The sequence below is a fragment of the Cygnus olor genome, chromosome 4 (assembly GCF_009769625.2).
Source record: "Cygnus olor isolate bCygOlo1 chromosome 4, bCygOlo1.pri.v2, whole genome shotgun sequence".
Taxonomy (NCBI): Eukaryota; Metazoa; Chordata; class Aves; order Anseriformes; family Anatidae; genus Cygnus; species Cygnus olor.
Genome location: NC_049172.1, coordinates 25,306,116 through 25,333,600, shown reverse-complemented (window position 1 = coordinate 25,333,600; position 27,485 = coordinate 25,306,116). Strand labels below are relative to the sequence as shown.

Here is a 27,485-nt window from a genome sequence, read left to right as displayed (position 1 = left end):
ATCGATTTACGTTCTATCCATATAGGTTGTTTCAGAGTCAAATGTAAGTAGTCACTTGTAGCTGTAACAACAGTATCTGGCAGGTCACCTAAGATTTTATTATCCTATTTCGAATATTCCTTTTATTTGTCATCACAAAGAATATAATTGTAATGCAGTCCAGTCTTTGTATAGAAACCATGGTAACAGCACTAGAAATTGAGATACTAGATTGTCCCAGTGTGTTTTACTCAAGTGATAGATTCCTTTTTTTTTTTTTTTTGGAGGCAGCTGTGTCACACTGGGTCTCATTTCAGTCATATCTCCTGATTCAAATCATTAGTGTGTACTAACCTTAGGGTCCCTGTCCTTTCTTATTAGTATTAAAAGAAGAAGGAGGAGGAAAAAAAAACTCCTTAGAAAGAATTGCCAATAGAAACAGCTTTCTGCTGGAAGAACTTAACAGATATGAGTTACAGAAAAACACTGCTGTTTTGTTTGGAATGACACAAAATGGGAGAAGAAATCACGGGAGGCAGGATGGAGAAACAGAACAGACTTCTTTTGTTATACCAGAATTACCCATGTCATCTTGGGAAAGGTTTCTGGTTCAACAGTTTCTACACTATTGAGAGCTACAGATTCAGTCGTCTTAAAACTTTTTTAAATGAGAGCAAATTAGTCAGTTTAATTTACTGTTTTTATTCACAAAACTTGAGAAGGTGGTGGGCTTGCCATCTCTCTGTTATTCACAAAGTCAATGAAAAAAACAGATGACCAATACGTGCAACACCCAGCTTGAGTGGGTGGGAAATGACATCTTCCCTAGATTATCTATGGTTTGTGGGTACCCTGTGCTGATGCCATGTCTTATGTTAATGCTATTTTGCTTGGCAAATGACTATTTGGAGCGTGCTGCCTCAAGAACCCTCTCCAGAACATCTCTAACTACCAGATACTTGACTGTTCTCGCTCATTTCTTCAATTCAATTACATCTCAAGTATTTTGTAAAAACATTCCATTAAGAAGCTGCAAAAAGAAGCCAATTTGAAATGTCCCATAACAGTGGAAGAAAGTTCACGTTTAGAGAACTATTTCAGGTTGGTCTTCAAACTCAGTGACAAACATGGTCTTCCTTTATGTTCTTCACATATAATCTTGTTTTTAACTTTGAGATTCATTTGTGTGAACACTGGTATATAAGTATAAATAAGTGATCCAGCTACTATAAATGGATACCATACCAATGACATGATCTTTCCAGTGTCAGACTTGTAATTTTTGTGGTTAATTCTAATACAGTGATGTAATTATGAGGGAGTGCATGCCAAAGTGAGAGCTGTCACAGACTCTCTGGAAGGAAACAGTGTCTGGTTCACCTCGAACAGATTGGCCTGCTCCGTGAACTGGAGTGAGGAGTGTTCGTGGATCATTTTTGTTCTTCTACTCAGTTATGAGTTTTAAACTCCACTTCATGGATCAACAACCTACTGTAACCCCTCTCCTTAACATTGTAACAGTAGATCCAGGTACTATACAGTAGACAAGCTGTGGCGCATCTTTAATTAGTGCTCCAGTTTACTTTAATGATTTGAGTGCTTGAGGTAAGCTTACAGGTATGTTAAGGAAGATCTTTGGCAAATGTGTATCTCAAATATCAGGCTTATATGCCCAATTTCACTGTTTCCAAGCATAGCATCATGTAAAAGAAATGTTCATGTCATGTTTAATATTTTGTGGCCTCATTTTATTTGGAGAAAAATATCCTAGATGCTGGAATGAAACTTCTGCAGAAACATTCACACACCAAAGGGAAAATATCACTTGACAGTCAAGATCATATTAAGGAAAAGCATCTTCTCAACCAAAGACGTCTGCATTACTGAATCACAGTTATTGACAGTCATCCACACAACTCAAATTAGAGGAGTGTGGGCTACAAGGCAGGGAGGAAGCCGTGAGTACAGAGCATGGGCTTAGAAAACCAGAGAAATTGGATCTTTCAGAAAAGTATGATGGCTAGATCTTTGCTAGTCTCAGGACTCAATAAAATAGTTTGCCTGATGTCCTCTGACGTAAGGCTTCATCAGCTTCTGCATCGTGAACTTAGTATCACCTGCTCTGCTATGCTGTGCTCACTTTAATCTTCTACTGCATTTTGCATACCTCAGACGCACAGTGAATTAAAGGCTGGTGTACAGGGTCATCATACAAGCTCGAAGGAATCACTAATAACAGCTAAGCCATGCTGCTTTATGAGTTCAAGATGCTAAGGCAGAGTTTGAGTACTGATTTAAAAAACTATATAATAAGATTGTAACAGGAGAATTGGTTGTCTGGGGAGTCAGGCAGCAGTTTCTGACACAAAAAAAGTTGAACCAGATTTAGGAAGGGTAGTTAGGCTGGAAAGATTGGAGGATAAGTGTCAATTTTGATGTTTCTTACTGGCTGTTTCACTAGATGTGACCTGGGGTGACAGGCACCAGGCTTCAGTGCAGAGCATACTCCTAACCCAAAGTATTTTTCTGTGGGGGAGTTTGCATTATCTCATTACACAGGGACAGGGGGTGGGTAGTGTGAGAAAAAATCTCTTAGTGTGTGTTTGGGGATGATGAGGGATGTTCTAGGGGGAAAAAAAGAGACCGAATCTGCACTGAAACTAGTTTTACTGCAAAGTAACTGAATGTTTCTCTAAAATACAGGAAGCTTTATAATGTTTCGGTGATGTTTGGAATTGTGCCATAGCAGGAAACTTCCGCAGACTTCAGGCACATTTCTATTCCAGGTGCTGAGTTCTTAGGAAGAGAGAGGGACAAGTTTAAAAAAAAAAAAAAAAAAAAAAAAAGGCTGCTTTTTAAGTTTGCTTGGCATTTATTTCCTTGACTACAGAAAACAACATACTTCTCTCTTGTTCTTGCTTCGTAACATTGCAGCAGAGGACAGCAACAGTCGTTGCACCGCGTGCTGTGTTGATTAACTGCAGCTTCCAAATCAGAGCACTTGGACACACATTTGAGGGATGGTAAGGCAGTTGCAACCTGTGTATCAAAACATGACCTCTTCATTAACGGGTTTCTTAGATTAATTTTTACATAAGAAATAATGTGTAGCATTTTAATTTTTTGGCAGCATAACCTCAGGATCAATTTTTTTAATTAAAAAGATGTATGATATCTTGCTGACAATACTGTTCAGCATGCGCTAAACTTGCGAAAACTGTTCAAGTGCTGGAACTGACCTGATTAATAGCTTCCTTTCTCATTAACCAGGGAAGCCACTGTTTAGGAAATCCTAAATTTAAGTCTGCTAGAAAAACACAATTTATGTAGTAATTTCCAAAATATATAGAGTTGTAAAAGATAGTCATTTCCCGTGTTTGCTGAAGATCCTTTACACTGGACATTCCTTAGTCATAGACATATACCGTACCTTAACAAAAATGATCGTGCTAATATCCCAGCCTCTTTGAAGATAGTCACCTATATCTAGGGCTTTTTTTATCCTTAGCTGTGCTGACACATCTTCCAGGTTCTCTCCATCCCTGTTTTTGACACACACCTCCAAGTTCATTGATCCCTTTATTTATTGTCTTCATTGTTAATTCCCTCCACTGCTGGCAGTCCTGGAGGGAGATAGGGAGTAGGAGAGCATTACCACTTGTCAATGCAGTTGCAGACTATACTGAAGTACAGATGCTCAGTATTTGAGAGCCCCTGGTGAGTTCTGTTGAAATATCCAGTCATCGATTTCCAGTTTAAACAGTACTGTTTTAATGTCGTTGGCAAGAAATCCCACTACATCATGAGTAAATGGGTTTTGCTGTTTCTGACCTTGCTGACTGCACATTTGAAGTCATTGTTCCTGTTTTTAATTTTTTATTTTATTTTTGCATTTAGCTGGGCATTCTCGTTACATGGAAAAGTTCACAATAAAATATTCTTCCTTCTCCTTTTCTACCACTGCCAGATCTGGTTTCTTGGCTTACATTTCAGGAAGAGTATCTGCAAAATTCCATAATGTTTTTGTGTTTATATTTTCTGTGACTTTTTCAGCCCCATTGTGATAGTACATTTCTCCTGTTTGTAGTCTCTATTTCTTGCCCAATGCTCAGAGCACCAAACTGACAGCTTTGCATGACATACTTCATATTCCTTTTCCACCAGTTTACTGTTTTGTGGTGTGTTTTTTTTTCCTTTCATTTCAGTGTCTCTTGCTGTTGTCTGTCTTGTTACTGACTCTCAGCTGCAGTATGTTTCTCAATTAGTTTTGAAGACTGATCCAAAATCCATTCAGTCCCTCCTCAATCTTTTACTTAATTTGCTGTATGTTTATGTTCCTGTTCTCCAGCAACATATCCTCCACTGCTCAAAAATCATGAATCTCTTACTGCAGTAATTATGATTACAGTGTAGCATATGGATTGGAGTCTCATTCTCGTGTGCACTGTATTTACATTTTACAGATAGTCCCTGGGCTGGATCACTCACAAGCTATAGAGATAAGGCGAAGAGATAGAAAGAGCAAGCAACATTTAGTTTTAAAGACGAAGTGATATAAAAAGAGGGTGATTCACCCCAAATCCCACAAGAGCTGTACAGCAGAGCCAGAAAATGCATCTGTGATATCTAAGCTGCAGTCAGGAACAAAGCCACAAAACCACAGCTTAATCTATTTAAAGCTTGCGTTAATGCTTGCCTTTTGCTTTCAACCATCCCTATAAAGTGTTTTGCAACATTCTCCTGGAAGGAGCTATATAAAGATAAATTGTGATATAGTGCATAGCTGACACATAAACTACTCTTCTTTTGATCTTTCCAAACTGAAATTGCATTGTTTTAGTTTCATCTTTGTATTTTATACCTCAGCTGTTGACCAGATTCATTGCTTTGTAAGAAGGAGGCATTAGCAATCTTGAGAGTTTCATTGCTTGCTTCTTAGATAAACAGAGGCATCAGTGTTGTGATATCATTTTGCCAAATGTCCCACACCACCTGAATTTTTTTCATGGTACACTGGAGATCTGCAATATTTAACACAGAAGCCATTCTCCAATTTCTTGCATTTAGTGCAGGTGACATAAAAATGCACATTTTAAGACAAGGTTGCCAGAATTGATCTTCCCAGGAAAATATTAAAAATGCCTTTAAAACCATTCTGAAGCTAAAAGATAAACAGGAACAGCTGCTAAATGTCCTTCAAGGCAGCCCAAGATTCATTTCAATTACCCTACACAGTGCACCTCAGGTGCAGCACAGCATTTTCAAGTTTTATATCTATCAAATATAAACCTAACACAAAGTGTTATTTCCTCCCACTTGTTGTTGCCTCAGCATACCTGACAAGTTTTTTCCTAAATCCTTTTCTCCTTTCATTTTTTCTTTTCCTTTTTTCTTTTATTTTTACATATATCCAACTGCATTAGAGAAAATGCAGTGTATGTCTACTTCAGCTCTCATTGTATGAGTTAAAGTAATACTGCCCTATAAATATATATGCTTTCTTGTCTTTTAAATTTGTTCTGTTGCTGATCCTCCTCTGAGTCAAACTTCTATACTGTCCACTCTTAGCTTCAGTAGCTAAGAAACATTGCTTAATGACTTCAATATCTTGTCTAGTCTTTTAAATAACACTTTAATTTAAAAAACAGCAACAAACTGTAGATATATGTCTGCACTTTCATCTGTGCACTGGGTTATTTGAAGACAGCCACAGAGGTATCCACTGAAAAGGTACCAAATGATGTAATGTACAGGGTATTCGCAGAAAGGTGAATAATATTTTTTACATAATTATATTACCCACCTGATTTTAACATTCTCATTTTTATAATTTTTAATATGTTTATGAATGGGAATTAGGTGTCACAGGATTACGTGAAAAGGATATTCTATGATTCTATATACAAATGTTAACAAGATTTCAGGTTTTCATTTAAGAAGCAAACTTTACAAAATGGTTTTGAAAAAAAATGATCAAGTCAGCATGGCATAGCAAGACCACTCTGGGCTGTAATGAGCTATTTTGACACAGAGGCAGAGCATTCATTGGGGTCTCCATTTCTAACCCATCAGTAAATTTACTCCCTGAGAAGGACTGGGCTCACTCAGGGACCTGATGAGATATGCTCACAACAGAAGTAGGAGTTAAAATACTCTTGATTCCATCACAGTGTGTGCTTCCATTTGGCAGTGCAGCTGCCTTTATCGCTTGGTGCCACTAACCTGCAAAATGTGCCTGCTCATCTGACATGCCAGCAAGCACCAGAAGCACCTACAGAGCACTCCTGTGCCTTAGTAAAGAGCTAACTAACTCCGTGCTGGGTGAGGGAAAGGTCCTGAGCAGCTTTCAGCTGTGCAAGGGTGTCTGTGGGCCCACAGGACAAAGCTGAGCACAGGATCTTCTGCTGTCTTTGGCGGTTTCAAACCTTCCTTGCTCATGCTAGCGTACTCAGGCTTGTCAGGCAGTCTGGTACAGAGCCTCAAACAATTACAAGGGCTAATACCCAAATGACCCATAAGAAGTAGCTTCCTCAATCGCTTTGCAACTCAGGCCTTCGTGCTAAAAACCCCAGCTTTCTCTTCTCACAGTATGAATAGCACAGTCAGTCTCAGGGGCTGAATTCCAGCTTGCTACCTTCAGCAATTGCTTTCAGTCACACTCAAGCACCAAGTGATCCCGCAGTGCAGTGCTTAGCATCTGCATGTTCGGATTACTAACATGTAGTCGCAAGCTCACAGCCACACAGCCAGGACTATGCAGGTACACCCTCTGTAACAAAGGCAAGCTCAGCAAAAAAGGCCAAACTCTTGTCCATTTTCAGTATTGTTTTAAATGAATGAAATTAATCATTTCATTTTCCTGTGATTTGAAAAAGCCAGCTGCTACAGCCAGCTGGTGGGCAGGCCAGAAGAGTCAGAATGAGAAATGTATGGTAAAAAAGTGCAGAGATGCACATTGTTCGCTGCAGGCTTCACAGTGAATATCAAGTATTCGTGATCATATCATATTTTCTGATACCTTTTTCTAGGGATCTGGTAACTGCTTCTTTAACTGGGAGTATATCAACTTCTGGATGAATTGCTTTCTGTATGTAAATCATTGATAAAACTTTCAGTTGTCTGTTTTGTTCTGCGTTAGCCTCAGTCACAAGCTTACTTTATTCCATTTTGCTCCAAAATGCATCAAATACAGATAAATCCCTTCATATGTGTAGCGTGTGGACCTCTGTTCTCACCCAAATAAATGGAAATTAATGGAAATATAGAATAACAGCCATTCTGTTATAATATTTGCAGAGAACAAAGAATACTGTTTTGCCAAGACTAGGGAATAATGTTTATATCAACTTTCACTCTAAGTGAATTTTAAACTCTTGATGAATGACTGGTTTCAGGATTTTGAAAAAGTTCTGCCTGGGGACTTTCAGAGGTTTTTTGTTGTTTTCCGTTTCACTGATTTGCAAAATCAAATTGCTTTTTCTTTTTATTATTATTATTTTAATCAGAAAGTCATAAATGTTGTCAGTGTGCTATAAAAACCACTGAATAGCCATCTTGGAGTTCAGTGGTTTGGCATAGAAAATGATGCCCGTAGGTGTTATTGCATGATTTCTGTAGTTCCTCTGATGTGACACACAGCCTTGCTCTCACATACACTTGGTAAAACCTAGTCACACTAGATGAAGCCTTGTGAAGAATTCCTTACTTGCTGCCCATCGACATGCAGCTTGGGTTTTAGGCCTGTGATGTACTTGCAGCTCCCATCAATTTTGACAGAGATGACTACATTTGTTTCAGTGTCAAATGTATTAATTAAGGAAAGTAGCAGCATGCTCTTTTCTGTCTATGTGAATCTGATTGGAAGGAAATTGATTTTTTTTCCTTTTTCTTTACAAAATGAAGAGCATCTTAACAGTTGAGCTCTTTGTTCACTATTCAATACAAAACATAAGCCAGGTGTTTTTGGAAATTCTTTGTTTTTCTGATGGTTTGTTTTACACACATGGCCTTCTTCTGAAATATTGTCCCTATAAGTTTTAAACAGTAGACAAAATAATATCTTGGTTGTGTTGCAGGAGGATCATTGATAGATATATTAAAGATGTTTTATATTTTCATTTTGAACTTACTCTGCATATGCAAAGTGAGATTCAAGGTACCAAAGAACCTTTTTATCAAATTGCAGCATTGGGTAAGCAAAGAAGGCCACCACTATGAATACAGGAGGATTCGGTACAGAATGATGTATAGTTTTTACATAACCCTTACATAACAAACCATAACATCAGTCAAAATGCCCTTCTTTGCCCCATTTGTCCCCAGGAGTCATTCTTTCATTTGCTGTGTGTCTCCTTTCCAGGTGTGGATGTGTGGAGGTGGCATGTTTGATGTTCCATGCTCTAGAGTTGGGCATATCTACAGGAAGTATGTCCCTTATAAAGTCCCTTCTGGAACCAGCCTAGCACGCGTGAGTAATTGGGTTTTGCTGTTTGTCATTCTCATTCATAATTAGTCTCTTCATTTCCGCACCTAACAGTAAGCCATTAAAATGTAAAATGAATGTTGCTTTATTTTTCTGAAATGGGATGTGCAATTGCTGCAGTTATGCTGCCTTCCAGAGATAAAATTGCTAAGAATAAAATGAAAGCTTAAAAATACAGCGTTGGACATTTCAGCACAGAAGTACGGTTCATACTGATTCAAAAGAACCGAGGAATAACCTAAGGCTTGCAGTTCTTGAATTGCACAGTGTTGTCAGTCATAGCAGGACCAATTTGAATTCACATTTTCTTATCAGGCAGCAGAACAGGCAGAATCTTGCATAAGGAATATTTTTTGAGGCCAAAGAACTGAGTAACAATAATTTGAGTGGCTGTCTAATTATTGTATAAAACCTGGTTATGGAATACAGCCAGCTTCAAACTGTATGAGTGAGAAATTAGAAGACCTCTAGACATTTCTCAAAGACTACCAGCCACGTGCATGAGGGGCTTTTTGCTCAAGAGAAAATGTTCCATAACTTTTTGGAGATGTTCATGGGATGTCAAAAGATGAGAGACAAAGTGCACAGATGTAGCTTCAAGGCAGATACAAGTATTTATTCATGCTTGAGTTTAATCTTTTCTCTTTTAGAGGATTTTTTTTTTTTAAATAAAATGGCATTAATATTAAAGTCTGCATACTGCCATAGGGTAATATTTTATGAATCATTTTTTTTTTTTTACTAATGAAAATGTGGTATGAATAAAAGAATAAATCTTTTGCTTTAAGGGGGAGATATTCTTGGTTTCAGCAGCATGGGACAAGGCTTGCTGTAATAACTCTGCACACAGGAAAGAGGCCTTCTGTACTGCCTGCCTGACAGTTGCCTAGGGAGAGAAAAAAATTGCCTAAAAAAATACCCATGTAAATTGTGAGACACCGTAATGGGATTAGTAGTTGTGGTAGTATTAGTGACAAGACATGTATTGACAAAATTGTGAGATCAAAATCTTCCCCTTATATATGTGTAATCTCAGTTTCCCCACCCAGATTTCATGGAGATACTGTGAAAACTTGCAGCCAACCGCTAGCCACAGCCTGCAGCCTCCCTTTATATATTTATAACTGATATATGTTTATTTTAGCTTGATTTCAATAAACCACTTGTGAAATGTTACCACCACCACCCCATCCTAGAATCCTAGAATATCCTGAATTGGAAGAGACCCACAAGGATCATTGAGTCCAGCTCCTGGCTCCACACAGGACCATACAAAAATCAGACCCTGTGTCTGAGAGCATTGTCCAAACACTTTTGGAACTCCCTCAGGCTCGGTGCTCTGACCACTACCTGGGGAACCTGTCCCAGTGTCTTGACCATGCCTCTCGGTGAAGAACCTTTTCCCAACATCCAGCCTGAACTTTTTCCTAATACCCAGACTAAATCCCTGTTACAAAATTATAAATCTGCCCATGCACGGACTGACTGCCCTATGTCTTGTGAGAAAAGATGTAGTATGCTGATAGGATGGATTTTATCCTTCCAATTCAAGTAATGGTTCATTTCCTTCGTGGTGTTGGAGTCCAAAATATAATGATATTAGGTAAATTTCTGGCATATATTTAACACTGAAAGAAAATTTGAATTTTCAGGTTCCCCATATTTTTTCCAGTACAGTGTTCTAAACCAAAGTATTATTGTTAAGATGCATTTTATTAAGGTTGCCAACAATGCAAGATCATCTCTATTTTTCAGTGTTAGTCCAAATATTATGTTCTCCAAATATAAGTATTTTATCTAAAACTTCCCTTCAGTTCCAGAACATAATGGATAACATATTCAAAAATACTCAGAAATATTATCCCTGTTTGCCAAAAGCATATTTAGTATTTTTCAGTATTTAGTAGTATCCATGAAACTTTTTGCTAAATCCTTTTCCATCTTGTGGGATGTAAAGCAGGATGCTAGAGATGTAGTTCACAGAGGAATAAGCCACAGGAAGCCCGTCTGTGATTGTATAAATGATTGTAGCAGCCCCTTCATTAGTCAAGAAGGAGTTTGCCATTGTGCTGATACTGCATTAAAGGATCATGGATTTCCTCATCCTGTCCCGCAAGATCAGCACAAGGGATATAGAGATGAATTAGGAGGAGGATGGAGCTTCTAGACAAACTCAGGCATAGCCCAGATCATGCCATGGATCTTCTTTCAAGCTGTTTCAGCCTTTGTTTGTCCATAATGAATATGTCTTAAGGTGAGCATATTACCTTCCCTTCCCTTGGGATTTCACCTGTCTATAGCAGCAAGGTTCAACATGCGCTCTCATGTAGCTATATAATATCTGACGAATCTAGATGTATTTTTAAAGAGCTATTCTCTGACATGAGGATCACATACACTTTATAAAATGAAAGACTTGTCAAAAACCGTGTTCTGCCACCCTCATCAGTAAATAAGTATTAGTGTACCACACACAATGGCAGGTATCATTACATCAACTTTCTACATTCTTATAATAATATTTCTTACCTCCTTATCTGTCACTGAAGACCTGCAAGGCCTACACATACCCAATGTTGAAAAACATCCACCCATGAAATGCTCTGTCAGTAAAACTTTGGTAGTACAGAACAAAAGTAAAGGAAACTACACATGTAGTAGATTTATAAAACAGACCACGATGAACAAATGCGGATAGCAAAGCTGACTATTTTTTCAGGAGATATCTCAGGATGTAGCTGCTTACTAAGTGCAGTCAATGCCCAATTTACAGGTAATTGCACATGAAATGAGATTAATGGGCAAGCAGATGACAGCAGTGATTCCGCATTATAATGTGGAAGCACCACATAATTATTTGTTCATTCCAAACCTGTCAGCCTCTGCACAAAACTGCAGTGACTAATAGCTATTTTTGTCTGTTTGTTTTAGGTAAGGCATGTATAGCAAGCAAGTCCTCAAATCTTAAAATCCTACACAAGATGTTGCCCTATTAAGAACTTCTGAATTGTTTGACTGGATTATTTTAGTTGCTTTGTGGTATTCTTCACTGTTGCTTTATTTTTAAGAGTTTTACATAAGCCATTTTCTTTTAGCCAGTTACCGATGAAATTAGACTTTAAAATATTATTAGCAATTTATTTTAGGTATATTCGAGCTTATTATTTATTTTATTTAGTTTCCTATTTGGGGGGTGGATATTTTTCTATTCGCAATTCTGCCGAGGCTGTAAGACATTTATCAATAAATGCTCACTGTTCCATAGGATATGCAGAGATGAACTCAGAATTTCAAAATATATCTACAGAAATTGTTTTCATTTGCAGGTGTCTTACACAGCATTTTAGCATTAACTACAGAGCATTACAGTACTAGGCCTTCCTGAAGGAAAGGGCAATCCCACTGAAGTTCAAATTTGGATGCTAACCAAGCAGCATGGTGAAGCCTAATCTTAACTTGAATTCCTCCCTGCACTCCAGGACGTGGGATCCCAGAGCACAGTGATCCTCTGACCCAGCAGGCACAAGCACGATGACATTTGCCTCATTACACAGTGTCGCTGAATTGGAACTTGCAAGAGTTTGTTTCAGGAATTCAGCTGATAAAGGTGGGTTCAGATTCCCACCTGAACCATTTGCTCAGCCTTTTTGTGTGGCTTCGAAAGGGATCCTTAGGGAAAATTTCTGTAGCTAGACCATCTGGTGCTTTGACCACATTTGCATTTTTGACAGAGCTTCCTTTAATATTATCACCTTTTTTATTTTGTTTTATTTTCCAGCTGCAAATATTGATTGAGGCTTTCTTACTGCAGCCCTTGAACATTTTCTTTTCGGCTTCCAGCCAGGTTAAAGAACCAAGGAGAAACAGTTAGGTAAAGAATGTTTGTAGGTTTCCTTGTGACTGGAGTGCAAACTGATGGATGTGGCATGCTGTTCAGGGGGCAGTCCTGGCACTTCTGCAATCACCTCTTTAGTGCAAAAGGCTGTAGCACAAATTCACTTAGGATTCAGCAGTCACAGTAAGCAGGTGAAATGTTAGCTTAGAACAAGCTAATCGTTTCAGAATCAAGCAAGAATTGCCTTCTTGCAACAGCACAATTGTAATATATGATAATGGTCATACAATACAACAACTACAAAGTTTTCATTCTAACTTTTTTCATTTAACAGATTTATAAATTCGTCATTAAAATTAAACTAAGATCTCAAACAGAGCACTTATCAAAGAAAAACTTTAATATCTTCTAATCCCTGAATACAAGAAAGTTGCAGTAATTTTTTTTTAATGCTAATTTTACATATTTTCTTTGATCTGAATAGAAATTTTGCTTTTAAGATAAAAAAGGCAACAGGACAGGCAGTTTAACCGTTAGCTATATGAAAGGAATGCGAAAAAGATGGAGAACTAGATGTTCCTGGATAACAACAGCATCAGCGATAACTGCTTTCCAGGATTTGTTCAATAGACTGGCACTGGAAGTCAGGTTACATGGCTAAAGAAATGTATTTGGCATCAAACTGCTAACTCTCTCTCCAGGCTTAACTGCACGGGTGGGCTAAAGGCTGAAAGTGCCCACCAAGTATGACTCCGTAAAGTGAACATCACAATAGTGAACAGATTTGTGGAGATGGTGTTACACTGTCACTATGATTTCTGCTGAGGAGTAGTGGTCAGTAAATAAAATTTATATTTATACCTTTCTGAAATGGTAATCTTCAGAGTGGCCGTGAGGACACTGTGCTTTATGCCCTCTCTCCCCACAGCAGCCCTACAAACAGCCTGCAGAGACCTGGGCTCAGGCCAGGAAGCATCCTCATGGTGCACCATGCCCATCCTGCATGCCTGCAGAGCTCACTGACCACCAAGCCACACAGCCTGGCCTCAAGTGAGCAGAGATGTGTCCTTTAGTGACAGAGTGCTTTTTTTCCCCCTTTTTTCTAATGAGTAGGTCTTATTTTTTCATGTGCTGGAGATATAAACGTTTATACAAAGAATGGAATTCTGGTTGTTTTCAGATGACATCTGTGGAATTTCAGTTCTAGGTAGTTGCAGGCTACAGGCTGAAAATGAATAGTCTCTTGCTTCTCTGCCAGCTGTGCTGTGCTAACTCTCACAAGAGTTATTTATATACACCCCCAGCTTTGTCAACTAGTTAGCATACTGTCTTCCATGGAGAAGCCTTTTTTTTTACACCTGCAGGCGTCTCTTCATTTGGTTGTTTTTTTATACAAATATAAACCATTGCTGGAATGAAACCCAATCAAGTTTTAAACACAATTAAGTGCAGAGGACCAAAACAAGATGCCCGAGAGGCATAAAGACTGACAAACACTAGCAGTACCTAATGTCAAAATTAAAAGGGAATTAGGCAAGAAGGGAAAAGAGATGAAAGTCCACATCTAGATGTAACTGATGTGGGCAGCTTAGACCTCTACATGTCACAAAGCTGTAATTAGTGTCCAGGAAATGCTTTACTATGTTTTTGCTGTAGAAATATGCATGAATTAGGAATGATTGTGTGCTGTTACTGCAAGAAGGATGTCTGACTGAAGTTTAGGATACTGTTTTTCTCCTTGTGCGTGCTGTGAGGTTTTGTATGCTGCTACCTCTGTCATATTGATCAGCACTTGTTGGATGGGCTCCTCCAGTTGTACTTTGTGCTCCTCCTCCGTGGTGATTTATTATGACGTTATACTACCCATAAGCCAGCAGAACATCAAGTATAGTTCTCTTGGCTGGATGGATCCAAATGCGCTTTTTAAATACTTCTTTATGTAAAACAAACTGAATATTATAATATTCCTAGCCAAATGAAGTAAAGCTATTTCCTCAAGTAAAAATTACACCCATTTTGAAGTAGCAACAACACTGTTCTTCACAAAACAAACAATAGAGAACATTTAAAGTAGGAAAATGAAATAGGTAGAAAGATAATAACCACATTGGAATGTTACTAGGAAGGAAATAGATTAATATGTCAGTTGTTGCAGAGATTGTTGTGTTATTTTTAGTAAATAAATAGCTGTATCCTCTCTTACATTTCACAGCTGAAATACAGTCAGGCCTTAGGCATGCTACAGTGACTCATATTTGATTGAGGTAATTGAAAGTGATTTTTGATGTCCTGGCTGATGAGAGAAAAGGCTGTTGTGACACACAAAACTACAGCAGCTGGGTGTGTGTCTGCTAGTGACATCCAGCTTCCTGGAAACTATTCAGATTAGATGTAGGACAACAGGAATTCATTGCAGGATCCACATGTTCCTGTAGCAGTTTAATACTGACAAAAGCAAAGTCTGTGGATTGGAGTCAGGGCTGGTTTCGTGCAAAAAGTGAGATAGGCACAAAAGCAGAAAAAATGGGTTATGCAGGTGTAATGAAACAAATAGGAAAACCATTGTACTGCTTTAGTGCCACTGGATAACAGAATGTGCTTTAGAACATCTGGAGAAACTGAAAACAGAAATTACATTTTTATGGTAGTTTAACTGCTGCATCTAGAATGTGAATTGGAAAAGATGTAACTGTGTGATGGAATTATGCAGGTTTGCAATCTGGAATAGTATTTAGGAAGGTAATATTTTAATTATGACGTGTGGATTACCCCTGTCTTATCAGGGGCCAAGCTAGTTAAACCTTGCTAAGAGGGAATATTTATGAATCCGTCCTTTGCCATGCCCCTGCCTGAGTCTATTTTTTCATTCTTATGAAAAATGTGTTTAGCTTCTCACTGAGTTTGAGTAAACGCCATGTCTCTTGTAAAAGGCAGATGATCTTGCACCATTAAGACTACTCACTGAAGAACGTGAAAAGGACAAAACAGTTCATGAAAAATTTCTTTTTCTCAAGTGGAGAAGTCTTCACATGTCTCTTTCATTCTCCAGTCAAGTTCATTTCAACTCTTTTATTAAGTCTGGATTTCAGTGACATTGTATTTTAACCACCATTGTAGAACATTGCTGAGTGAAAATACAAAACAAAGCCACAGTTTTAAATGTATGAGCTCATACAAAATTAACTTGTCCAAATGTAAGCTTAATAGTAAAGGATTTACCAAACAGTAAAGTTGTAGCAGCACCACAAAACTTCATTAAATCAAGAATGCATGCAAGGGCAACTGATGACAGCTAATGCATGAGTCTTACTATGATTGATATGACTTCTGCATGCATCTCTCAGCTTCTTGCTGACACCTGTCATAAACTTATACATAGAAATATGCATCTACTCAAATATCATCGGGCTTTTTTTTAATCATACAGAAATTTTTCATTGAATATGACAAGAGGGAAAACAAGTCATCATTTGTCTGTCATGGATAGGTCCTGAGAAATTCTTCAGATGTCCATCTGCAATCTCTGTGACTCCCTTACAATCTGTGTAACTGTTTTGTATTGAACTGATCTTCATATAAATGTTCCTATTTCTTTTTCTATTTTTTTCCTTTTTATATTAAAAGTCCAGCTTACCTGATCTGGACATCTGTAACCTTGTAGTAGTTTGACAACAAAGCCAAGCCACAGCAGCTTTTCAGCTGTAGAAACATACTTTATTTTTCCCTTCTGTATAAATTTAGATGAGGTTTTCAGTTTGAAGTAACAGAATCCAAGCAAATGTGATCTACCAAAAAAACACACCAAAACTGATTATTTGTATTGATAAAGATATTTGATGCCGTTTGAGAAACTGGCATTTAAAGGACTTATTTTCTTTAAAAGATTATACAAAGAGTAACAGAGACAGAAATCAAGAAGATTCAAAGCCAACACTTATTTTGTTTGTTCTAAATTTGTTGTAAATTAGCTTTACTATGAGACTGGAGTGCTTACGTGATGCTGTAGGACATTCACAAAATGCTACCTGATCTCATAGGCTCTAAAACTTTTTTGACCTGTAAGTCTCTACAGCACTACACACACATACATTTTAAAGTCCTAACAGTGCAAAACTGCTTAGCACCTATTTTACGTTCAGAATCTGTCAAGATTTGGTCGCTGTTCATTCCAGTTCTTATTTGTGGGGCTTAATATACTGACATGCTCAAGAATGTATCTAGACTCATTTAAGGCTAAGGCAGGGAGGATGTAACAGTCCTACTGCCTCCACAATGTCAACCACTCGACCAGATAGTAGTAAGGACAATTCTAGGAGACTCATAAAGGACTTGAAATCACATCTTTAGAAGTAAGTCACTTGATCAGTAAGCCTTAAAGTGCGATGAGCTCTCTCATTTCAATTGTGCTCCTCTTCCTTTCTGTTGGTGATAAGGTCAGTAATAAACAGAATCTCACTGACACGGTTTGCAGAGAAGTTATGTTCCTAGGAGAGTCTTCTCACAGGGCAACTTCTCACAATGTTAGAAAGCCACAGAACTGGGATATTCAGCTTAGCAAAACTCATTCATTCCCAGGGTCATGCTGAGTTAGCATATTCTAAACAGCAACATAAATGTTTGCCTTCGATTGTGTAAGGTTGCTCTGGGCTAGCTTGCAGGAGAATTCATCTACCTGACTGCATTCAATTTAAGTATGGGGGTTAACTGCAGTTTGTAGTTTTTGTTATTGGTCTGCACATGTTTATGTTAAAGGAAAATGTGATTACTGAGCTTGTGTAGAGATAATGAGTATAAAAACCCATGTTAACTGAAGCCAGCAAACCTCTTCAAAGTATTTGGATACAGAGTGCTTTCCTGTAACTACCACATTCAGAAAGAGCTTCCCGCTTCTCCAGGACAGAGGTTTCCTTCATAAACAGTCTGGAGGTTTAGAGCTAGCAAATGAAGAGTTTGTATTTTAAAATTATTGAAATTCAAAGGGCTGCCTCATGCAGGTTCAGCTTATGATGGTAATGTATAAACTTGCTAAGGATGTATAGTTTCATTATAGAATCTGGCAAGGTGTGGAAGATTTTTGGCATAGGATGGAGAGAATGTTTTTGGAAGAACCAGGGAACAAAGTCTAAATAGTTTTGGATCCTGTCAGTCTCACTTCAATGCCTGGTAAAATTATGGAGAAGATTATTCTGGAAGTTATTGAAAAACCCATGAAAGACAGTGCAGTCATTGGTCACAGCCAACATGGATTCATGAGGGGATAGTCCTGTTTAATGAACAGGACTTTTCCTTTTATGAAAAGGTGTTGTGGTTTAGCCCAGCTGGCAGCCAAACACCACACAGCCGTTCACTCACCCTCCCCCCTCCCTCTCCAGGATGGGGGAGAGAAACGGGAAAGTGAAGTCTGTGAGTTGAGATAAAGACAGTTTATTAAGACAGGGAAAATAATAACGATAATAATAATAATAATAATAGTATTAATAGTAATAATGTGTACGAAATAAGTGATGCACAATGCAATTGCTCACCACCCGTTGACCGATGCCCAGCCTATCCCCGAGCAGCCGGCCCCCCCTCCACCCCGGCTAGCCACCCCTATATATTGTTCAGCATGACGTCAGATGGTATGGAATACCCCTTTGGCCAGTTTGGGTCAGCTGTCCTGGGTCTGTCCCCTCCCAGCTCCTGCTGCATCCCTAGCCTGCTCGCTAGCAGGACAGAGCGAGAAGCTGAAAAGTCCTTGGCTTGGTGTAAGCACTGCTCTGCAACAATTAAAACATCAGCATGTTATCAGCGCTCTTCTCATTCTAATCCAAAACATAGCACCCTGCCAGCTACTAGGAGGAAAATTAAATCTGTCCAACCTGAAACCAGGGCAAAAGGTTTCCCACATAGTTGACCAAGGGAAGCCAGTTGATATATTTTTTTTTTATTTCAGTAAAGCTTTTGATACTGTTTCTCACAGTGTCCTTCTGAAAAAAAACACAATGCAGTGCGTGAATGATTGGTTGACGGGTCAAGATCAAATGGTTACGGTAAATGGAGTTATATCGGGCTGGTTGTCAGTCACTAGTGGGATTCCCCAGGACTCCATTTTAGGGCTTGTTCTCTTCAATGTTTTCATGAATTACCTGGATGTAGGACCTGAATATATGCTAAGTAAGTTTGCAGGTGACACAAAATTAGGAGAAACTGTTGACTGTTTTGAGGGCAGAGAGACCTTACAGAGAGATCTTGACTACTTAGAAGGCTGGGCAATCACCAACTGCATGAAGTTTAACAAGAGCAAGTGCCAGATCCTGCACCCAGGACAGGGCAACCCTGGCTATACATCCAGAATGGGGGATGAGAGGCTGGAAAGCAGCCCCTGGAAAGGGATTTGGGGGGTTTAGTCAATGGCAAGTTGAATATGAACCAGCAGTGTGCCCTGGCAGCCAAAAGGGCCAACTGTATCCTGGGGTGCATCAAGCAGGACATGGCTAGCTGGTGAGGGAAGGGATTGCCCTGCTCTGCACTGCACTGGTGCGGCCTCACCTCAAGTGCTGTGTGCAGTTTCGGGCACCACAATATAAGAAGGACATAAAACTATTAGAGTGTCCAAAGGAGGACTAGAAAGATGGTGAAGGGGGTCTGGAGGGTAATACGTATGAGGAGCAGCTGAAGTCCCTTGGTTTGTTCAGCCCCAAGCAGAGGAGGCTGAGGGGAGGCCTCATGGCGGCCTGCAGCTCCCTCAGGAGGGGACCGGAGGGGCAGGCGCTGAGCTCTGCTCTCTGGGGACAGCGACAGGACCCGAGGGAACGGCATGGAGCTGGGACAGGGGAGGGTCAGGCTGGGTGTTAGGAAAAGGTTCTGCACCAAGAGGGTGGTCAGCACTGGGACAGGCTCCCCAGGGAAGTGGTCACAGCACCAAGGCTGATGGAGTTCAAGAAGCGTTTAGACAGTGCTCTCAGAGAGAGGGTCTGATTTTTGGATGGTCCTGTGTGGAGCCAGGAGCTGGACTCAATGATCCTTGTGGGCAGCTTCCTGGATAAAGTGGCTTACATGATACTTAGGGAATGGTGGGCAGAACTGTACTTTTCTTTCAAATGCAATATTTTGGTGGGTTTCTACCACCACAAAGGAGAGAGACAGAAAAAAAAAAAGGCAATGATAAAGGGCTCCTTTGAAAACAAAGAGGTTTTGATGGGTGAATGAGAGTTTTGAGCTAGTGAACAAGTGTAATAATACGAAGCATTTCTGTTGGACTCTTTTTTATTCAGTTATAATCATCTAAGGAAGAATGCAGTTCTTTTAGATTAGCCAAATAACTGGAGAAAACTCCAGCAGAGTCTACTTCAATATTGATGGGCTCAGACTCTGCTGGAGGTATTTTGAGTTTTTCTTTCCTAAGATTTTTTTTACTGTACTTTTGCCATATTTTTATATGAAAATAACACTATTAGATAAAGTGATTAAAACAAAAATAGTATGATATTTTCTATAACAGTCTTAAACTGCATTTGCATTACAGTAAATGAAGTGTGCAGCGCACAGAAATAGAAAATATACTAGAAGGATCACACTTATTTTCATGATTTTAGTATTCAAGGCCAGGTTGGATGGGTCTTTGGGCAACCTGGTCTAGTAGGAGGTGTCCCTGCCCATGGCAGGGGGTTGGAACTGGATGGGCTTTAAGGTCCCTTCCAACCCAAACCATTCTATGATTCTATGATTTTGGCTTTTGGTTTTAATGTGCTTAATCATATTTTAGCCTCATTTATGGAGTCTCCTCACATAGTACTTTTACTTGTCAGGAGATTTTTTTCTTATAGGGTTTCTGCTAAAAGTGTGGGCTTGTCATTTAGATGTTGTTCTTGAATTTATTTTGTCTTTCTTTGTCCTACCCAGTTCCTTTATTCTTGAATTCAAATGCCTTGTAAAGTAAAATAATTTAGGTTGTCATAAAATTACAACAAAAATAAACCCTATATAGGGCATGAGCCATTTCTGTATAGGGATAGAAGTCATGTGATTTCTTAAACTTCTTTAATTTTACTTGCTTTGTCCCTGCAGGTTTTAATGTATTTGCTTCACACAGACAAAACACATAGAAACTTGTCTTGCAGTGTCAGCTAAATGTACTTTGTTTGTTCTGTATCTTGCTGTCTTTGTATTCAGATAAGCCTTATTAGTTCAGAGACATCTAGTTTGTGTGGATTAATAAAATTCAGGAAAGGAACTTTCAAACGAATCTTGAAAGCAAATCAGAGTAAGAATCAGTCTTACTTATATGCAGAGAATGTTCTGAGAAGAAACATTACCTTATGTTGCTGATAATCAGATGTATATTGTCCTCCAGCTTATTACAAAGCAAATCTCAGCATTTTGCAGTTAGTGTTCTATAAAAAGAATATTACAAAACTTGATGATGTTTTTACAAACAAAGCAATAAGAACACTCCAGTGTCTCAATGTCATCCAGTGAGATGTTGCTTTGTTGGTGGGATAAGAGGTTATTGGGCAGCTGTGGAAATGCAGAATAGACTAAATCTGTATTCCACAACGACATCTGCATATAAATTCATGTGGAAAAAAACACAGAAATATAGAAAATCTCCCCTGTCCTGCTGCTATTTAGACTCCATGATGCTAAACAACAATAAAATGTATCTCTTCGGTCTTGTTCTTAAACAAGAAAATAGATAATTGTCTTCACTGTAAAATGCCAACAAAAATAAACTTTGTGGGGCATAAGCCAGAACTGGGTTTTGTACAGAAGTAGATCTAGGTATGTCTACAAGATGAGTGCAGAAAGACACAAGTTGCACAGTCTATTCCACTAGCTGGTTTTCCTCAAGTCAGTGTCACTTCATGATTATGGGCTATGTTTTTGCAGACTTACTAGTACACTAATACAACAAAGTTTCCAAAGCTAGCGTGAAACCAAATGTGAGAGCACAGAGCAAGGTCATGACTGCTTGCCCCATACATATGCGTGTAATTCATACCTAAAACGTAGGTATGATTTGTGAGATGTGATCGTGGGAGAGGGCTAGCTGCAGGGCAACTAGACCTCCGTTCTAGGTCAGGTATTTAAGATTTCCCTAAGGAGAACTGTGAAGGCAACAGGAAAAGCAAATTGATGAAGAGAAGTTAACCAAGACTGGAGGAGGTTCAGAAGTGCAAAAAGCTAGGTGAGTAAGCCATGTGATGACAGCTGAAATTCAGATACCTTTCACATGTGAAGTGAAATATATCAGAAGGAGTAATTTAAACTATTCATGCACACTAGTAGGTTCTGAGCTAACAGGAAAAGCCATAGGAGCAAATGTGAGCAGCTGAAAGAAAATTCTGTTTAACATTCAGTATTAGTCAAAACCCATGTAAAGATGCATAAAGAATAGGAAGGAAAATAAGATGTTCAACAGACAAAAGAACGTATCTTATAGAGTCAGCAGGAAAACAGGATACTTAATACTCTGCAGTGGTTGCTCAACACTTTAATGAAGGTAGCATATGTTTACCAGTATTTTTCCATGTTAAGAATAAAAAACTAGACCAGCCAAGCTTAAGAGCTGTGTGGACTATTGATTTTTTGTTTGCTTAATTCTCTCCATTGGAGATATCATTTCAGTCAAAGCATGGAAAAGTTAATCTTTGCTTTTTTTCTGCTGCACAGAACCTGAAGCGTGTGGCAGAGACATGGATGGATGAGTTTGCAGAGTACATTTACCAGCGACGGCCTGAGTACAGACATCTCTCAACTGGTGATATCTCTGCCCAGAAGGAACTGCGCAAGCACCTTAAATGTAAAGATTTCAAGTGGTTCATGGCTGCAGTGGCTTGGGATGTCCCCAAATATTACCCTCCTGTGGAGCCTCTACCTGCTGCCTGGGGGGAGGTGAGAAATTAGGGAAAAAAAATTTGAAATGAGTCTAGCATTTTACATTACAGGAAATTAAAATTATGAAATTAGATTTGGCTCCTTTGATAAGTAGTGTTATTAAGGGATTTCTTAGTGATTGGAACAATCCATGGACTAGCCATTAAAATGAGAAACTGTCATGTCTTAGAACCATTGCTGTCCTTTTTGTAATTCATTACAATTTCGTGTGCACAGGCCATAAGCTACATGCACAATGAGGACAAGAACATGGAAAAGATTATGTAGAACTCATTATTGCATTTCAGAAGATGATTTTAGGTTCTGAGAATCTCATTAGCAAGAAGTAGTTCTGAAGTCAACACTTTTTTTTTTTTTCCATATCCACTTACATACTTCCTCCTGTTCTTGCAATTCACCAGGGCTACTGTGTAGATGCAGTTAGGTTTGGTCTGTTTTGCTCATATGTACAAGTATGAAAAGTGGAGCCTTGGTACTTTTCTTTTTAAAAGACTAATTTTGCTCAGCTTGTGGCCTGCATTTTGTAGGTGCCAAGTATCAGTAGCAGACAAACTGAATTTCTCTTCTGGGGGATGAGAGGAAGGGAGAGAAGGGGAAAGGGAAGCCAATAACCGCACATCACTTGAGTAGGGGGCAAACAAACAGCCTGCTGGAACTCTCCACCAAAGAGAGGTGATCAAAGATGTTCTGCCTTCAGACTTCTCTGAAGAGTAGAGCCAGGGCACACCTTGTTTTGACAGTTTGTTTTGTGCAGAAGAAATGAAAACACAAAGAGTGCAGGGACAGGAAATTACTTCTGTGGCTGTACTGAAAGCTGCAGTGGCATTTTACCCCTAGGTACTACAGCTGATTCATTTCATCTTGAACGTGACATGCAGAGGGCTTTTTCCACACAGTTCATTAAGATTTATAAAGAAGGCTTTACTCTCAGTTTGTTTGGCTGCTTTAAAAAAAAAATAGGAATGTCTGTACTGTGAGTTCTGTCCCTCTCAGATTTTGCTGGAGATTTTTTTGGGGTTCTCAGACCAACCAAAGAATGAAGTTTTTGGCCAAAACTTTTGGTAAGACATTTTCCATTTCAGTATCTCCCCAGTGGTCAAGGATGATCTGTGGAGGGGATTTCTAAACACAGGTGCCTTTATAGTTTTCCAGATTTTTTTTTAAAGCAAATTATTTCGTTGCCAAATTTTAAAAATAACTTTCTGTGGTAGTAGTGGTCCTTAATTCTTCTTTGCAAGCTACCAGTTGTGGAAGTTCAAAGGAATGTCAGTTTATTTGCGTCTTACTACGTGCTACTCCTTCACAATAACAAATTCCTTTGTTGTTAATGCTTCTAATATCTTTGATGCTGTTGCACACACTTAATTGGATAAACTTGTACCAAGAGGTAACAAATTCATTAGTAGAAGCCAGGCTGGATCAGGGTTGTGTGACTGCTACAGTGGTCTTCGACATGTATACATGTGCATCCTTTGAATACTGTGATCTATATGTGAGATCTATAATTTCTACAGCCAGCCAAACAATCCTTAACTCAGAATGTCTAAGAGGAAGAGATTGTGATTCAGGTATTAATTTTTCTAATATCATTATTAATGCTCTATTTGCATAAAAGCAAGACTTCTTAAAAGCAAATCATACATCATAGCAGTGGTACCTAATCTGTACCTCAAAAGTACTTACTGAGTTCTTAGGAAGGAAGTTAAGACCAAAGACTTTGTTTCCTCTAAGATATAGTTTCTTTAAAATAAAAAGAAGTTTCAGTCCTATTTTTTCCTGAGACTGTCACATTTCTGTGAAGTTTTAATTAATTTGCTGGTACTTGCAAAGGACTTGAACAAACTTGAAGGTCAATGACTGTCATAATTAGAAGCAGAAAGAGGAAAACAGACTGTGTGTTATTGCTTTGTAAGAATTCAAGCAGCTCTGGAAACCTTGCTGATTAAACACACCAAAAGTCTGTGCCAAAGCTGACTGTCATTTAGTACTCTCTCTGCTTGCACTTAGAAAGACTTTACATCTGCTTGCCTATGCCAGTCTGAGGAAGAACAAACAATGAGCTACTCAGGCAATTTTTGGCTCTGGTATTTTGATACATAGCTAGTAAGAGCGTGTGGTGTAAAAACAGGCGTCTCATAGACAGCTGCTACATAACTCCTCTCTTTTTGCAAACACACTTATGTAAAATCTGACTCTTAAATTTCTTGACACAATCTATTCATGATGGTGAAGAAGCAAATTTGGGAAGCAAAAAACAGTTGTCTTCACTACACTCAACATGACCTTATTTTATGTCTTGTTTTTGTTTGTGCCTTTTGTCCTTTGTAGTTGGTGGAGTGTATATTTCCTTGATATTCTGTTCTGCCTTATAACATCTGAAATATGTGCAGTAAAGTAATGCAACAATGAATCTAGACAGATTAATTTTAGTGAGACTGTCAGTTCTGTGTCTAGGTGAGATTACTGTATTGTTTCCTCTCCCACCATGGAGAGAAAAAAAAATAAAAATAAAAAGAGCAGGTTTTCAATTTAGATTTTGTTCTTTCCTTACAAATATATTGGAAGGGATGCTACCAGTTGAAAAACAGTAATAACCATCCCATTCTCTTTCAAAGGTGCAATAATTTATTAGTAGCATGTATTTGAAATCCTGTTGAAGGAAGTTAAAACAATAGCTGCATTAGGTGAGATTTGGATGCTGGGTGTTTTCTTAGGAAGTACTCCTGAACCTACAAGCTGTGATCCGCTCTGTGTGTATTGTGCAGCTTCCAACAATATATTTGAAAACACATTTTATAGTAAATCAATCATATAATTTCAGCCATTGCAATTTACTTTAGACTTCATGAGCCCTATTGTCAAGGTGATATGAAAAAATTGATTTGTTTTACTGGGTCAAAAGGGAAATATTTAAGCTTGATTTCATTTGCTGTTGCACGAACTTGTTATTCAATGATTTAATACACAGCAAGTCTCTCAGTTACTGCAACAGTGCTGAGCTATAGGACCTTTTCAGTCCAGACTTCATGGATTTTATAGAATTGTTTTACAGCACTGGCATGAAGTTAAATCAAGTAGCATATCTGAAAAGGATTAAAACACAAGAACTCACTACCTTCTCTTTTGATAACTTTCTTTTTTAAAGTGTCATCCTCATACCCTTAATGAGTCAGTCCCAGCCCACCATGTGTCAGATGGGCACTGCACAAAAGCAGCATAACCAGCTATTCCCCACACCGCACAGAGCGAGCGCTGCACAACTGAGCTACTCAAAGCTCTTTCATCAGGATCAGTGTCATACAGAGTCCCCTGTTTCTTCAGTGAGGTCTTTGGCAGAGCTTGACTTCTTTTAACTTCAACTTTTCCTTTTTATTGCTCACACAAAGGATAAATACGCTTAAAATTGCTATGTGTCAGTTGACGGAAGGGTGGCTTGTTTCTGTGTATTTGATCTGTAGACGTTGATGGCCCTAGGGGTTATCTGAGAATGTAAGCATACACAAAAACTGTCTTTAAGCGCTGCTCAGACAAAAAAAGCAACATAAATGAATGTTTGTAATGTCTTCCAAGAGCTACAGCCACTTTCTTATTTGTGGCATTGAATCAGATGTAAGGAAAGTACTCTACGAACTGGTAACACCAAGGTGCCTCTCATGTTGCTATATTGTATGGGGCACCCTAGGGATATTCACAGCACCATCTCCACCTTCATCATTTTACGATGACCGTGTTGAGCACAGAGATGTCTTTAGGTTGCTATGCTTCCACACTTTTTACTTCTGGTGCAGCTGGATAGTGCATTGACGAGCACGCAGCACAGATCCCTGTGCCCATGGGACCGCCTCTCCCTCTCTGACTCACCCACTATGCTCCAGAAGGGCTGACAGTGGGGCCACAGGGCAGGCACTGCTGCAGCCAGGACATCTCACCCTGTCTCAGGAGCAAATCTTGCAGGAACTTGCAGTCTTGCTCAGAGTGTGAAGCCAGACCATCTTAATCTGCATCTCCCATGGGGAGAAGATTAAATCATGTAATTGCTGACTTTCTGCAAAACTCTGACATTAATTCAGCCTGAGGTCAAGTTATCTGGGAGACAGTATATTCTGCTGTATGTAAATACTGTTTGGGAACCCCTGGTTTTCTTTTTATTTTGGTGTGAGATTCTGAAGTGAATTTATTTTTGAGTGTGGTCAATTTCCCTATATTATTTCGTACTGGAAATGCATGTTGCCCTGCCTGTTGATGCTTCACATGTACTACAAAGTTTGTCTGTCCTCAGATTTCCTGTGAAACTGGAGATTTTGGAAGCCAATTGATTTGTACCTCAGCAGCTTTGCTCACGCATGCACTATGTTGTCTTAGCTCTAGGAAGCTTTATAGATGAACCTGGTGTGGATGGGCAAGCAAAAGTGAATGCCTGAGCGTTTGAAGTTGCAGATAATTTCAGTCACGGGTAAAAGAGAAAAAGGAGGTTGTGAAGGAAGGGAGCTGACTGGACTCGATATAGTTAAGAGAAATATCATTATCAATGGGGGGAAAAAAAAAAAGCTGGGAAATAGGACAAGGGAAGAAAGAGAGGAATTGAGAAATCCTTTGATACCTGAAAATATCCGAACCTCTGATTTGTTTTTTTGCAAAACAAAGCTCCACAAATAAAACCAACCAAAGATACTGACAGATAGGCTCGAATACATACTATGCTTTTCTTATTTATCACATGATACAATCCTAGGAGTTGCTCCACTCACTGATGAAGGGACAGAATTAAATCCTGCAAGCATTCCTCACCCATTGCATCCACCAGTGTAGCTCAGTTAAAGCAAGGCAGCAGCAGAACAGAGCACATGTCTGGTCCTTTCTCAATGGAAGGGCTTAGCAGGGTGGTGGGAAGTAACTGAGACACAGAGACTGGCATGGGAACCAGAGATGAGTCTTTAACTGCCACAGCCTCCCTGTGGTGACTGCTGACCACAAATTTCCTTCAAGTATAAAGAAAACAATCTTTTAAATGCCCTTTCTGTTGAACAGTCAATTGTTCAACTGGCTAGAGTTGAAAAGGAAGCAACACTGAACGTGGATAATTGTGTAAATGTACTTTTAATATTCTCAAAATATTTTGACATCTTAAAAAACAATCTTAAGGTGACCAATATACCAAATAACTTAGGGGAACCACTAGCACTCTGACTGCAAATAAATCCCATCCTTCTGTCTGTGCCTGGGCCCACGGGTCAGCTTTCTCTACAAAGTAGTTATTTTAAGTGTCTCTCTCATCAAGACACTGGACGAACGCTGTAGTCGTGACTGTTT

The 27,485-nt window shown here is 39.0% G+C and overlaps 1 protein-coding gene across 1 annotated transcript in view; it reads left to right on the top strand.

Annotated features, from left to right (window-relative positions):
- GALNTL6 (polypeptide N-acetylgalactosaminyltransferase like 6) overlaps positions 1 to 27,485 on the top strand; it is a 457,489-nt gene that overhangs the window by 412,030 nt on the left and 17,974 nt on the right. Inside the window, 2 exon segments of the mRNA XM_040555653.1 lie at positions 8,339 to 8,446; positions 21,951 to 22,172. Of these exon segments, the coding sequence (XP_040411587.1) occupies positions 8,339 to 8,446; positions 21,951 to 22,172 (330 nt within the window).